Genomic DNA, 14,903 nt, shown 5'->3' with positions numbered 1-14,903 from the left:
TTAAGCACTAGAAAACCAAAAGTGGCACTGTGGCTCAAGTAGAGCACTCACCTTGAGCTGAAGAGCTCAGGGATTGCACCTAGGACCAGAGCTCAAGCCCTAGGACTGACCAAAGGAAAAAAAATTAGTAAAACTATACAGTTACTTGTACAACATAAGCAGGCTTTTATTTCAATTAATATAACTTGCCAGGCACTGGTGGCTCATGCCTGTAATCCTTGCTACTCAAGAAGGTGAGATATCAGGATCTCAGTTCAAAGACAGCCCGGGCAGAAAAGTTCCTGAGACTCTTATCTCCAATTAACAAATAGAAAACTGGAAATGGCACTGTGGCTCAAAGTGGTAGAGCACTAGACTTGAGCAAAAGAGCCGAGGGACAATACTCAAGCCCAGAGTTCAAGTACCACAACCAAATCCTGCCCGCACCCCCCCCCCAAAAAAAAACATTTATGTGTGTGTGTGTGTGTGTGTGTGTGTGTATAAAACTTAATTTTAAAATTGAAAAAAATTGGGCTGGGAGGGTGGCTCAGTGGCAGAGTGCTTGCCTTGCATGCATGAGGCCCTGGGTTCGATTCCTCAGCACCACATAAGCAAACAGAAAAAAGCCAGAAGTGGCGCTGTGGCTCAAGTGGTAGAGCGCTAGCCTTGAGCTGAAGAGCTGAGGGACAGCGCCCAGGCCCAGAGTTCAAGCCCCATGACCAGACGCCCCCCCCCCCAAAAAAAAATTTTAAATTGAAAAAATTGTGAATTATTTCCTTATGTCAAACATTTTCTTCTTTTTTCTTTTTGTTTGCCAGTCTTGGGGCTTGTGCCACAGCTCCTCTTCTGGCTTTTTGGGTAGTTTATTGGAGATAAGAGTCTCAATGGACTTTTCTGCCTGGGCTGGCTTTGAACTGCAATCCTCAGATCTCAGCCTCCTAAGTAGCAAGGATTACAGGTGTGAGCCACCAATACTGGGCTATAAATCTTTTTAAAGAGTATATGAAAACATGTATTCTCTCAGCATTCCCTTTCCTTCTACATTTAAACTTTTTTTCCCCCTATCTTTTTCTTTATTGGTACTGGGGATTAAACCCAGGACACTGTACTTACTGGCAAGTACTTTATCACTGAGCTACTTTCCAGCCCCCTGTCTTTTAAGTGGGAAAATAAAATTGAATTTCTATTAGTAAATGAAAGTGTAAAGCTGTACAGCTAGGTTCAGCATAGAATTAAAAATACCTGCTAATTATTATTGCTCATACTTGCTACACATTCTAACTGATATGACTTTTTATAGCACTTTCTAGGCTTTATTGATAAATTGAATAAGTAAACTCTAGGATACATTTAAAAGAAATAATCAGTGGCACTTAGTTACTGAGGAGACTTTGTAGATCACAAAGATGACTGAACTTCAGAAAGTGAAGCTAACATCCTTCAATACTCACTCTTTCCCATCCTTTATAAAAGTGTGTGTGTCAGGGGGAAACCCTTGACTCCTTAAATCAAGAACATAAAAAATGGATGGTGCTGGTGGTGCATGCTTGTAATCCTAGCTACTCAGGAGGCTGAAATCTAAGGATCATCATTCAAAGCTTGGCCAGCAGGAAAAGTCTGTGAGACTCTTACTTCCAAGTAACTACCAGAAAACCGGAAGTGGCATTGTGGTTCAGAGTGATAGATTGCTACTAAAAGAGCTCAGGGACAGTGTCCCATGCCCTGAGTTCAAGCTCCACAACTGACAAGAAAAAAAAAAAAACTAATAGGAGAAACTCTAAGTAAGGATTAGATTAGTAGGAAAGAATCCACCCCATAAATTTTTAAATTTATTACCTATGAAGGATTCCTGCTTTGTGAATACAGCTCACTGCTGAAACAATCTGAAAAAGGTACCACACCACCATCTGCAAACATAAAATATATTTGGATTGGAAACAAAGACTCCATTAAAATAAACATACCAAGCAAAGGAAGCTGCAACTAGAGGTTATAAATCAACATGACTTGACATCGCTTGCTTGTAGGTTGAGGAGGCAAAGAAAACTGGTAGAGGAAAAAAGAAAAAACAGGTCATAATATAATTCGGATATAGTTACAAAATATAGTATGGTAATAAGCAGACTTGAGGAAAGAAACCCAGGAAAAATGCAAAGGCATAGAAAACTGGGCATACCAGTATGCAGTAATAAAACTAGGAAAGATAGTCCAGTGAATCATGATATGGAGGTAAAACATTTAGGAGGGAGCTATAGACAGCTTCCTTGTTAGGTTTTCTTTCTCATGAATATCAGAGCCTGCAGGGAGTCTGAACAAAAGAAAAAAGACACTCTTCACTGTTGGAAGAGTAATTACAGAACCAGAATTCAGAAATTAAACATTATAACTTTAGCTTCCCTTCATAGACACATAAATTACCTCTTCATCAAATAATTTGTCCTTCTGACGGAGGATTTTGTCATACAGGTTTCCTCCTACAATTAAACAAACAAAAAACCCAAGTTTGAATGCCTCATAAATCAAAGCTTGGATCCTTTATCTTACAAGGTTTTAACAGCTGACATGAAGGATTCTGCTTCCTTTCCAAAGGAAATGACTTCTTCCCTCTTGTTTTTTTACCTGAGTATAAAACTATTCTTATTTCTATGTCAGAAATGTGGTTCAGAAACACCTTTCCCTAACAGAAAAGGATCAGTTAAAAAAATGAGAAGTATTACATTTTAACTTACAAGGGACAGAACCCAGAGCTTCACACTTGCTAGGCAATCACCTGAGCTGCGTACCCAACCCTTTGGTTTTTATTTCTCTTGGGCTGGCCTCAACTTTTGATTTTCCTGTCTCTGCCTCCTGAGTAGCTGAGATTACAGGGGTACCATCACCCATGCCTATGTATGACATTTAAGAAAAAATAAGAAAGTAGGTGCCAGTGACTAATGCCTGTAATCCTAGCTACTCAGGAGGGTGAGATCTGAGGATTGAGGTTCAAAGCCAGCCTGGGCAGGAAAGTCCATGAGACTCTAATCTCCAATTAACTATCAGAAAACTGGAAGTGGTGCTGTGGCTCAAGTGGTAGAGTGCTTGCCTTGAACTGAAGAGCTGAGGGACAGTGCCCTGACCCAGAGTTCAAGCCCCACAACCGACTAAATAAGTAAAAATAAAAGATAAGAGTAAAGACCAGTTGTGTAGTATTGCAATTAGTGAAATAGCTTCACAGTCAGATAATTTCTTTCTCTCTCTCTCTTTGTTGGTCGTGGGGCTTGAACTTTGGGTCTGGGCACTGTCCCTCAACTCTTCAGCTCAAGGCGAACACTCTATCACTCTGAGCCACGCCACAATGCCACTTCTGGTTTTCTGATAGTTAATTCGAGATAAGAGTCTCATGGACTTTCTTGTCCAGGCTGGCTTTGAACCTCAATCCTCAGATCTCAGCCTCCTGAGTAGCTAGGATTACAGGCATGAGCGCAATTAATTTCTTTTGTTGAACTTCATTTCAAGAAATCTGCAATAGTTCTATAGTAATTCTCCAAATTGTTGGGATTACATCTATGATGCAATGTTTCATATATACTGGGTATTTATTTCCAGTTCCAACTGAGAAGGTTTCTTCAAGTTTTAGGGGCTACTCCTGGATTTTCTAATCATTACTCCATTTACTATTTTTCCCCCCTGTGGGTTAAATGAGAATTTACTTCTCTTTCCTTTATCAAGTAATAGAGACTACAAATTATCATAATTCATTTTATTTCCTACCCAAGGCTACAATTTACACTTTACTCTGGGCTAAAGCTCTACAACTTCTCTTATACTCTAATTTAGTAACTCAGAGTTCTAACAACTATCATTTGTCCTAGAACTTCCTAACTACAAAGAAAGTTAATTACTTAAAGCTATTGTTACTTCAAAAAGTTGTGTCGGGCTGGGAATGTGGCTTAGTGGTAAGAGTGCTTGCTTAGCATGCATGAAGACCTGGGTTTGATTCTTCAGTACCACATAAGCAGAAAAAGCCAGAAGTGGAGTTGTGGCTCAAGTGGTAGAGTGAGCCAAAGAAACTCAGGGCCTGAGTTCAAGCTGCAGGACTGCCAAAAAAAAAAAAGAGTTGTATCAAGTAATACCTGTAATCCTAGCTACTCAGGAGGCTGAGATCTGTAGATCATGCTTCAAAGCCAGTAGCACCAAGAAAGCTCGAGACTCTTATTTCCAATTAATTACCAAAAATAGCTGGAATTGGAGTTATGGCTTAAGTAGTACAGCATTAGCCTTAACCAAAATAAATAAATAAGTAAATAAATAAATAAATCTCAGGGACAGAACCCAGGCCCTGAGTTCAAGCCCTAGGACTGGCACACACAAAAAAAAGTAACACAATCTTATGTAATAAGTTAGAACCAGAAACAATCCTGAACCACAAAAGTCTAGACAGTAAAGCTATAAGTGATGCACATACTGCTCAGAAAAGGGTAATAGTACAATAGGTATGAATCATTTGCTACATACTAAAGTTTTACACATTTACACTAAGCCTTAGAAAGTAGTATTGTAATCAATAAACTCACTTTAAGATAAATAAACTAAGCAGGCTGGGAATGTGGCTTAGTGGTAAAGTGCTTCCTAGCATGCATGAAGCCTGAAGCCCTGGATTCAATTCCTCAGTACCACATAAACAGAAAAGGCTGGAAGTGGTGCTGTGGCTCAAGTGGTAGTGTGCTAGCCTTGAGCAAAATAAGCTCAGGGATAGTGCCCAGACCCTGAGTTCAAGCCCCAGGACTAGAGGGGAAAAAAAGTACAGAGAAACAGAGACTAGAAAAATAAGGTTATGCTTTACAATCATATTTATTTAGTTATGACCTAGGACCATTTCTGAATAGGGCAGCTTTAGCTAAAGTTAAAATAAGTAAGTATCACTTCATTAAATATCATACTGTGTAGTATCGAAACCATACCATACCTATAATTTGCAACTGATGTTATTTCAAGATGAAAAGCCATTAAAAATAAATATAAGTCCAAATGAAAAACTAATTTGAATACTGAACTAGGATTATAAGAATCCATCCCCTTATTTGTACAGCACCTCTTCATAACTTTCCAAGGCCTCAACCATCTGTCTTTAGCTTGAGAAATCCATTTAAAGTTTTGTCATGGCATTTGCTTTATTGTACTCTTCCCCTCAAGTTAAGCATGGGCAGGAAAAATAACTTGCGGAGGAAGTCCCATTAAATTCTACCTTACCATTACAATATTCAAGCTCAATCAGCAGGGTGGTATTGTCCATGAAGTGATTGTAGTAGGCAATAATGTTGTCATGCTGCAGCAGTGCCAGAATAACAATCTCATTCAAGGCATCACGACGTTCCTTCTCAGAGAGTCGGGTCAAATCAACTTCCTTCCACACAACCAGTGAGTCATCCTGCAACACAGTAATGGTGTAATGTACTTTCCTCTTGGTTGGCAGGAAGAGAATCCATACCTGGACCTGTAAGCTTAGAAAGAAAACTTCCTAGATAGGCAAAGATTGATTTTTACCTTTTCCTTTATTCAGTCTTTAGGAGTTTTACATATAATTGAGCACTATTAACTTACTGCAGGAGAAAACAAAGCATTAAGATTACAGTTAAAATTCGATGCCAGTGGCTCACACCTGTTATCCTAGCTACTCAGGAGGCTGAGATCTGAGGATTGGAGGTTCAAAGTCAGCCTGGGCAGGAAAGTTCATGATATTAAGTGGCGCTGTGGCTCAAAGTGGTAAGAGTGCTAGCCTTGAGCAAAAAGGGCTCAGGGACAGTATCCAACTCCTGAGGTCAAGCACCATGGGGGGGGGGGCGGATTTAGATTTAATTAAGATTAGTTAACCTGCATCATTACCAGGAAAAAAATTAGGGTGGGAGATCTCAAAAATCCTACTAAAGAGTAGGCTATAAAACAGGTAGTCATGTTGGAAATTGCAGTAGGTAGGGCTAGAATATAGGGGAAGGAGAGCTCAGTACAGAATACTGTAAAATGGAAGTGCTAAACCTGTTTGATTTTATAAATTTAGACCTCACTAGTTATTTTCATATGCCATTTCTGGTAAGAATAAGTCATATCCCAGTTTGCATCCTTATAGTCTTTCACATATCACATTTTCCCCTATGAAAACTTACTTGTAGCTCAGGTCTATTCCCTTTTCTGATCCTCTAATTCTTCCCAGGTACTGCTTCCCAGATCATCAGCATTCCCACCCATATAATACTCTTTTTGAATGCCTCTGTCAGGCCATTAAATAATTTGAGTTTTTTTTGTTTGCTTTTTTTAGCTAAAGGGCTTAGTATTTGAACTCAAGCTCTGGGTGCTGTCCCTGAGCACTTTTGCTCAAGGCTAGTGCTCTACCACTTTGTGCCACAGGCCCATTTCTGGTTTTTGAGTGGGTAACTGGAGATAAGTCTCATGGGGACTTTCCTGCCCAGGCTGGCTTTGAACCTCGATCCTTAGATCTCAGCCTCCTGAGTAGCTAGGATTACAGGCATGAGGCACTGTGCCTGGCTGGAAACTTTGAACCTTTTTTTTTTTTTTTATCATACATTTATTTAATGAAACAATTTCCCTAATTTTCAGCAAACACTGAAATGTTATGTCAGTTCTTGCTCATTTGTTTACATTAATGTCTGTAGTGCTATTTGTTATATGGCTAACATCTCACTGAAATTGAACCTTGAGGAAAAGGGTTGCTTATAATTACACCCTGGCAAGACTTACGGTATGGTTTAAGTAGTAGAACACATGCCAAGCAAGTTAAAACACCAAGACAGCCCCCTCCAAAAAGTTTTTGTTAATTCATAGATCTAATACATACTTGGCAATATAATGCTACAATTTTGAGAAAGTATAATCAAATTTAACTCAAAACTAATAACCAAGTTCAACATGATTATAATGGAATAGGATGTGAAAAAAAGATGTGAAACTACTTCTAGTCTAAGATTTACTTCTAAACTTTTTTTTTTTTTTTTGGTCCGGTCATGAGGCCTGAACTCTGGGCCTGGGCACTGTCCCTCAGCTCTTCAGCTCAAGGCTAGCGCTCTACCACTTGAGCCACAGCTCCATTTCCGGCTTTTTGCTTTTTGCTTATGTGGTGCTGAGGAATTGAACCCAGGGCCTCTGGCTTGCAAGGCAAGCACTCTACCGCTGAGCCACCTTCCCAGCCCTAAACTTTAAGCAGGTAAGTTGCTTAAATACTCTGAGCTTCTCTGTAAAATATGAACATCAATGCTCATCTTATACTGAGTACAAATTTTAAAGAGCTGACTGAAAATCAAATACTGTATCTATCAATGCGTAACAGAATAAAAAAGAACATTTAAAGACACTCCCTTGCAACTCGGCACATCCATCTTTCAGTCTTATATGCTGCCTGGGGGAGGGGTGTATGTCAATAGTTGAACATTTCCCTAGCATTCACAAGGCCTTAAGTTCGTCCCCAGCACAGAAAATCAAACCAAACAACACATGTTAGCTTGGAACAGACACTTGTACTACAACTGGATCAGGGATGTATGAATCACCTTCAGCCACCTCATCAAGTTTCCAATAAATGTCCACCCTAAAGCTATGGTTTTCAGACTTTAGTGATCAAATCCAACTTATGGCACTGCAGGGTTTTAAATCAGCACACGTTCTTAATTTGGGAATCAGTGATCCATGGAAGCCTCTAAAGCACGTGCATAAATACGTATGTGGATGAAGGTGAGGGAGGAAGACCATTTTGCTTAGGCTGGGTTCTCAAAGGAGTCATTGCTCCTATAACAGTTAAGAACTAATAGCTCAATTGACACAGCATTTCCCAGGCTTAAAAATTACAGGATAAATGCTGATGAAGAATTAACACAGGGCAATCTTCCCAGTAATTTTCAAGGAACGAGAGATCGATCACTTCGGCACTTAAAAATAGTAACAAAACTAGCAGAGGTGCGGCGGATGTGGCTATTTTTTGATGCTATGCTCCTCTTCCCCAAACCTACCTACCCATCGAGAACCAGAGAGGAAGGAAAGTTTAGCAATATCTTTCGTTCTTATTACACTTTTACAGTTTGCAAAGCGCCTTCGTTTGCTTCTCAAAAGAGTATTTTTTTTCAAATGACCATTTTAAAAATAGTTACCACTAAGTTCATTTTACAAATGGGGAAGACTTTAAGTCTGAGACGCTTCAGTGATTTGCTCAGCGACCCCCTTTAGACAAAAATGAACAGTAGCTAGTGAAATCGGTGAGCTAGCCAGTGCAAAACGAGTGTGGAAGATCCTGAGACACAAGCTCAGCGGGCATCTAACCGCTAAGAGAGGAGGCTCAAGACGCGGGCTGAGCCGGGGGGGGGGGGGGGGGGGCGCAGAGCGGGGCCGGCCGGGAGGGGCTCGGGGCGGGCGGCCGGCTGCGCCAGAGCCGAGGGCCGCTACCTCGGTGCGGCGGTACAGCGTGGCCTCCCCGAAGGCGCCGCGGCCCAGGACGCGGATGGGGACGTAGTGCAGCTCCTCCTGCTCCGCCGCGCCGCCGCCGGCTCGCGGCCCCGGGCTGGCGCTGGGCCCCGGGCCCGCGTCCCCGCCACCCCCAGACTCGCTGCCGAAGTCCGAGATGATGGAATCGCAGTGTCGCTCGTACTCGCCCAGCACCGACATGGCGGCGGCCTTGGCACTCCGGGACACCGGCCCGCGTGTCCCCGGAGGCGCTGAACGCACAGCGCCTTCCTCACTTCAGACGCCCGCCCGGGGTTCCTCGGCCCTTCGGCCACTGCTAGGTTCCATGGTGGCTCCTGACCCCTGACCCGGAAGCGTTTCACTATGTTTCCGGCCCCGGCGAGGTTGTCTTCCGCCTCTTTGGCTGCTGGGGCTTCCTGCCTTCGGGGCCCGGGCCCGGGCGGGGGCGGGGGGACGGAGTGGAAGCGGGGCCCACGGCCGGGTTAGAACGCCGAGCAGCCGCGGGGCTCTCACGGGGCAGAGGCCTCCCGGACAAGATGCCTTCCAGGGCCTGCTGACCGCAGCTTTCCCGCTTCCCTTGCTGCGTCCTCTTCATGCTCGGCGGTCCAGACTTTCCGGCCTCACCTGCGCCATGACTGAGAAAGCAGTTCTGGCAGAATGGTAGCCACAGGCATCGCAAGCCGAAAGACTTTCCCCTCGGCTCTTTGTCGAAGCTGCCTCAGTTCCCTCCGCCTTCTTACAATTCTAAGTCAACTCTCCAGGCCCTCTCTTCCCCATGTTCTTTTTCCACACTCGGCATCTGCCGTTTTCCAGTTCGCTGACCATCTGTTCTCAGGAAACGTTCTTTGTGCCGCTGGTGCCAGACACTGAGAATGGATCCTCTGCAGGAAGACGCTCCTGGCCCTCAAGTCATCGAGGGATCTGGAATACACCCAACAAATGTTTCATCACATCGCCAACAAACTTCTTCCCCCGGTGTATAAACCTGTGGGAATATAACCCACATCGCAGGGGTAACAGATAAAAGGTGTTGATTATTATGTTCTGGACACTGTTTTCCATGTATTATGGCACTTAATTCTCATATTTTCTCTTACAGAAACTGATACAGGGAGGCTAACTGGCTAAATGTGATAAGGCTGATTAACAAAGAGCTAGGAATTTGAAGGAGCCCAGGGTGAATGTCCAGTTAAGTAGAAGACAATCACACACACACACACACACACACACACACACGAGTTTTTTGTTTTGACAGAGTTTTGGTGTTTCCTATAAGCAAGGGGAATTATTGGAGAGTTTTTAATGGACTCTATCAGTAGGCACCATGTGTCCCAATTTTTCTAGTAAGTCTTAGTTAACACTTTCTTCCCCAGCATAACTCTGATGACACAGTGCAAGATAAAGGCTAGAGGCAGGGAGGTCAGTTAGGACACAATTTGTAACCTGAAAGATGCTGAGACAGTATCAGTGAGAAGGAGGGCCAGATTAAAGAAATCCCTCTGGGGGAACATTTAGAACTTTGTGATCAGTTGAGATATGGTTGGTACAAGACATAGTTCAGGATATTCATTCTAGGGTATTAAGCAGATAGAGATAACAAATACTGGAGGAAGACAGAATTGATAAAATGGTATAGTGGTATAAAGGCTGAGTTCACATTCCTCTGGCCTCCCTACAGCTCTTCAGTGTTCCTTTCTTTTGGCCAGTCCTGGGGCTTGAACTCAGGGCCTGGGCACTGTCCCTGAGCTTCATTTGCTCAGGGCTAGCACTCTACCACTGGAGCCACAGCGCCACTTCTGGTTTTCTGGTGCTTAATTTGGAGATCAGTCTCACAGACTTTCCTGCCCCAGCTGGTTTTGAACCTGGATTGTCAGATCTCACTGAATAGCTAGGATTACAGGCATGTGCCACTGATGCCTGGTTATTTTTGAATATTTTTAAGTCTAGAAATACTCAACATTAATTCTGAAAGTATAACTTGATTTCAAAGTTCCTTTTGTTAAAATAGACTATTTCCATGTTTTATATTAACCAATGAATAGTTAGCACATGATACTACAGAAGTTTTCACATTTTTGAAGGACAGACTTGTCAGGGGTCATAGAATTACTGTAAAGGCTAAAAAATTGACCTAACCCCAAGCCTTGCCTGTTTACTGTAGTAGCCACTAGCAAGCTACATGTAATTACTGCACACTTGTGTTGTAGCTCGTTTGGAGATGTGCTATAAGATAAACACTGGATTTCAGATTTTATATAAAAAGATTGTAAATTATTTCTATAATGTTTACATGTTGCAACATATTGTTCAATTTTATTTTCCTGATTTTTTTTGTCGGTCGTGGGACTTGAACTCTGGGCTTGGGTGCTGTCCCTCAGCTCTTCAGCTCAAGGTGAGAGCTCTACAACTTGAGCTACAGCGCCACTTCTGGGTCTTCTGGTAGTTTATTGGAGATAAGAGTCTCACTGACTTTGCTGCTCGGGCTGGTTTTGAACTGCGATCCTCAGATCTCAGCCTCCTGAGTAGCTAGGATTACAGGCGTGAGCCACTGGCGCCCGGCTTCTGATTTTACTTTTTTTTGATTGTCTGAACTGGAGCTTGAACTCAAGGCACTAGACTCTTCCCTTAGCTTTTTTTGCTCAAAGCTGGCACTCTACCATTTGAGCCACACCTCCACTTCCAGCTTTTTACTAGTAACTGGAGATCAGTCTCATGGACTTTCTTACCGGGGCTGACTTTGAATCACGATCCTCAGACCTCAGCCTCCAGAGAAGCTAGGATTACGGGCATGAGGTACTGGCACCTGGCTATACCTTCTTAATTTGGCACTAGAAAAATTTAAATTGTGACTCACATAATGGACACTAATAGGCTGAATAATTTGCAAAAGATGTGTTAATACCCAACAAGTATACAATAATTCTACTAGACTATAAAATTCATTTGTAAGTTTTGTTAAATTATTTGTTCTCTAAAATATCAGTGAGAACAAAATATACTTTTTGTTGGCCATGGGGCTTGAACTTAGGGCCTGGGTGTGGTTCCTTGAGTTCCTTTTGCTCAAGGCTAGAGCTCTACCACTTTAAGTCACAGCTCCACTTCCAGTTTTCTGGTGGTTAATTGGAGATAAAAGTCTCACAGACTTTCCTACTGGCTTTGAATTGTGATCCTCAGATCTGTTTTCTGAATAGCTAGGATTACAGGTCTGAGTGACCAGTGTTAAGCTTAGAAAATTTTTGATGCTTGTGAAAAATGTTAAAAGTTGTGAAAGAAATAAGAAAATAGCCTTTATTTTCTCAAGTGAGGTTTTGCATAGAGGTGATAGAGCAAAAAAAGTAAGCCCAAGGGGAATATTTTAGGAATGAGGGCAAGGAGAAGGCTCTCTGAAGAAATAATTCCAAGTGGTCTCAAAATAAAAGCTATTGGGAATTCTGGGCTTATAGACTCCCTAGTCTTTCTGAGTACATATAGTTATTACTTTAGGCATGATTTATATATAATAAGCATTTATTAGCTAATATTAACTTTATCCATCTGGTGTAAATTATAGACAATATTTTTTTCCCTTAATGTATCAAGTGTTATTTGCTATACTTAAAAATAAACCATGGGAGGGCTGGGAAGGTGGCTCAGTGGTAGAGTGCTTGCCTTGCATGCCTGAGGCCCTGGGTTCGATTCCTCAGTACTACATAAGCAAAAAGAAAAAAGCCGGAAGTTGCGCTGTGGCTTAAGTGGTAACGTCCTAGCCTTGAGTACAGAATCTCAGGGACAGAGCCCAGGCCCTGAGTTCAAGCCCAAGGACTGGCAAAAAAATAAATAAATAAATAATAAATAAAAAAATCCCCCCAAACTCAAACTAGAAACATGGAGATTACTGCTAAAACAAAGAGATACTTTAGAATATTAGAAAAATACACCTGATATGGTTTCTGCTAGCCTTTATTTGAGAAATTTTACAGAAAAATCTCCAATTCAACACTTACAAGTGAATTTGTATAAATTGCAGGTCAGTATCCATTAAACAAACAGAAAAATGGCTTTGACAGGGGTTCAAGACAATGTATAACAAGTTTTACTGAAACTGCATTGTTTTCGGTTACATTACACAAATCATTGAGTATTATGCTAAAAAAATGAAGGAAAACAGATAATGTCCCTTTTTTAATGCTGATATGTTTTTCTGCAAGCCTGATATCAAAGGCAAATATTCTTATTTTCTAGCTGAAATCAAGGTTTAGTAGCAATTAACTCTTTTTTCCAAAAGCACAAATGTCCAATTTTTGGCATAGGTAAAAGGAAATGAAAGAATTTTGGTTCCACAAAGTTTAAATTTAGTCATATTTAGGAATAAAAATATCAATAAAGTAAAATATTCTCTTCTCTCCTACCTTTAACATCAAAGCACATCTAAGAAAGTAGCTCTCGTTGCTTCTTAAAGGGGGAAAGGCACAGGTCAGAAATATGGAAGAATCTTTTACTAGGCTAATTGTGCAGTATAAGTTTTCACATTTAAAGTCCATAAAGATAGACCACAAATTTAACTCTTTTCCCTACTTGAATCATTCCTCTATCATTTAATATATGTAACATTATAGACAGACTTTCTCAACACCTGCTTTCCTGGCAAGGAAGCAGTTATCTTCCACTTTCCAACAGCAGATGGCAATGCTGCACAAGTTAATGAGAACCACTTTTAAGCCACACTTGCGGAAAAGTCAAAAAAAAAGGGGAGGGGGCAACTTTTGGATCACTGTAAGCGCAACATTAACAGGATAGCCTGAGATTTTTAAGAACATAAATCACTCCCCCTTTCACTTTCATACTTCACCCAGATCATCCACTGCTCTCTGACAAGTTTCATATTCTATTTCGTTACTGAAATTGATATGGGCCTAAATCTTGTAATTCTTGCCACTGTAACTAGACAAATTCTAACAGTCAACAGGATTAGAAAGAAAGAAATGCTAGGATTTTTCCTGTTTATGAACACAATCATTTGTTTTCACTTTTAGTACATGGTTATTGTGGGGTGCTGGGGAATCGAACCTAGGGCCTTGTTCATGATAGCAAAACTGTAACACTGATTCATAACCTTGGCCCCATGATTTCTCTTTTGTACATTAGTATTGGCTTTAGGTACCCTAGACGCCCACAAGTAATTTTTAGCTTTGATTTCATAACATGTATTTATTTCAAGTATTTACTTTTTTCATGACATTCCTAGATCTCCATTTTATACTTCATTTGACTAGATAAAACACACTAATTAATTATTGATCCTGCAAGAAAAGTTGGTAATTTACTTTTTTTTGGTGATATTAAAATTCAAGCAACCATGTATCTAATAGAGTACCTGTGTCCAGAATATATAAAAGCCCTCAGAAATAACAACAACAACAACAAAAAAAAACCCTCAGAATTTAACAGTGAAGAGAAGAAATGACCCAATCAGAAAATGGGCAAAGGACATAGACATTTCATTGAAGAGGATGTACAGATGGCAAACAAGCACACAAAACATGTTCAACCATCATTTGCTGTTAGAAGGCAAATTTAAATCATGGTAACATTAGGCCTACCTATTCAAAAGGCCAAGACAGTATTAACAAGATCTAGTGAGGATATGGAAGAACTGGGTCAGTGACATGCTGCCAGTAGAAATGTAAAACAGTACAACTATTCTAGAAGAAGTAGGGAAGTTTTTTACAAAATGAAATATGCTTTCTATACAATATAACTGTCCTGACACTTAGGCTCAGAGAAATGAAAATTTAAGTTCACAGAAATTTTATTAGGGCAAAACCCCCTAAACAACTCATATGTCCTTCTGTGGGTAACTGACTAAACCATACGTAGGCTATTCATAACCATAATATTCATAATATTCATAGTATTACTCAGTAATAAAAACAAACAAATTAGTAGCCAGGTGTTGATGGCTCATCACACCTGTAATCCTAGCTATTCAGGCTGAGATCTGAGGATTGTCGTTTGAAGCCAGCCTGGGCAGGAAGTCCATAGCACTTTTTTTTTTTTTTTTTGTCGTCAGTCTGGGGCCTGAACTCTGGGCCTGGGCACTGTCCCTCAGCTCTTCAGCTCAAGGCTAGCACTCTACCACTTGAGCCACAGCACCACTTCCGGGTTTTTCTGCTTATGTGGTGCTGAGGAATTGAACCCAGGGTCTCATGCATGCAAGGCAAGCGCTCTACCACTGAGCCACCTTCCCAATCCTCCATAGCACTTTTATCTCCAATTAATCACCAAAAAAACCAGAAGTGGAGCTATGGCTCAAAGTGGTAGAGCACTAGCCTTGAGCATAAAAGCTTAGGGACCGAGCCCTCTCTCCCTAAAAGGGACAAACTACTGATATGTGCAACAACTGCAATGAATTTGATAGAAATTATGCTGCCTGAAAAATCCAATCTCAACATGTGACACATTCTGTTTGATTCCATTTATATAATACATGGAAAAAGACAAAA

General features: G+C 41.1%; 1 protein-coding gene across 1 annotated transcript in view; it reads right to left on the bottom strand.

The window, feature by feature from the left end:
- Nek9 (NIMA related kinase 9) overlaps nt 1-8,781 on the bottom strand; it is a 45,982-nt gene extending 37,201 nt beyond the window's left edge. Inside the window, exons 1-4 of the mRNA XM_070029720.1 lie at nt 8,404-8,781; nt 5,209-5,386; nt 2,398-2,453; nt 1,816-1,886 (exon numbers count right to left, since the gene is read on the bottom strand). Coding sequence (XP_069885821.1) covers nt 1,816-1,886; nt 2,398-2,453; nt 5,209-5,386; nt 8,404-8,622 — 524 coding nt within the window. The 5' untranslated portion in view covers nt 8,623-8,781. The remainder of the gene's footprint in view (nt 1-1,815; nt 1,887-2,397; nt 2,454-5,208; nt 5,387-8,403) is intronic.
- Between the last annotated feature and the right edge of the window lie 6,122 nt (nt 8,782-14,903).

The sequence above is a fragment of the Dipodomys merriami genome, unplaced genomic scaffold, assembly GCF_024711535.1.
Source record: "Dipodomys merriami isolate MVZ:Mamm:240054 unplaced genomic scaffold, mDipMer1.0.p SCAF_1, whole genome shotgun sequence".
Classification (NCBI taxonomy): Eukaryota; Metazoa; Chordata; class Mammalia; order Rodentia; family Heteromyidae; genus Dipodomys; species Dipodomys merriami.
This window is presented reverse-complemented; position numbering and strand designations above follow the sequence as displayed.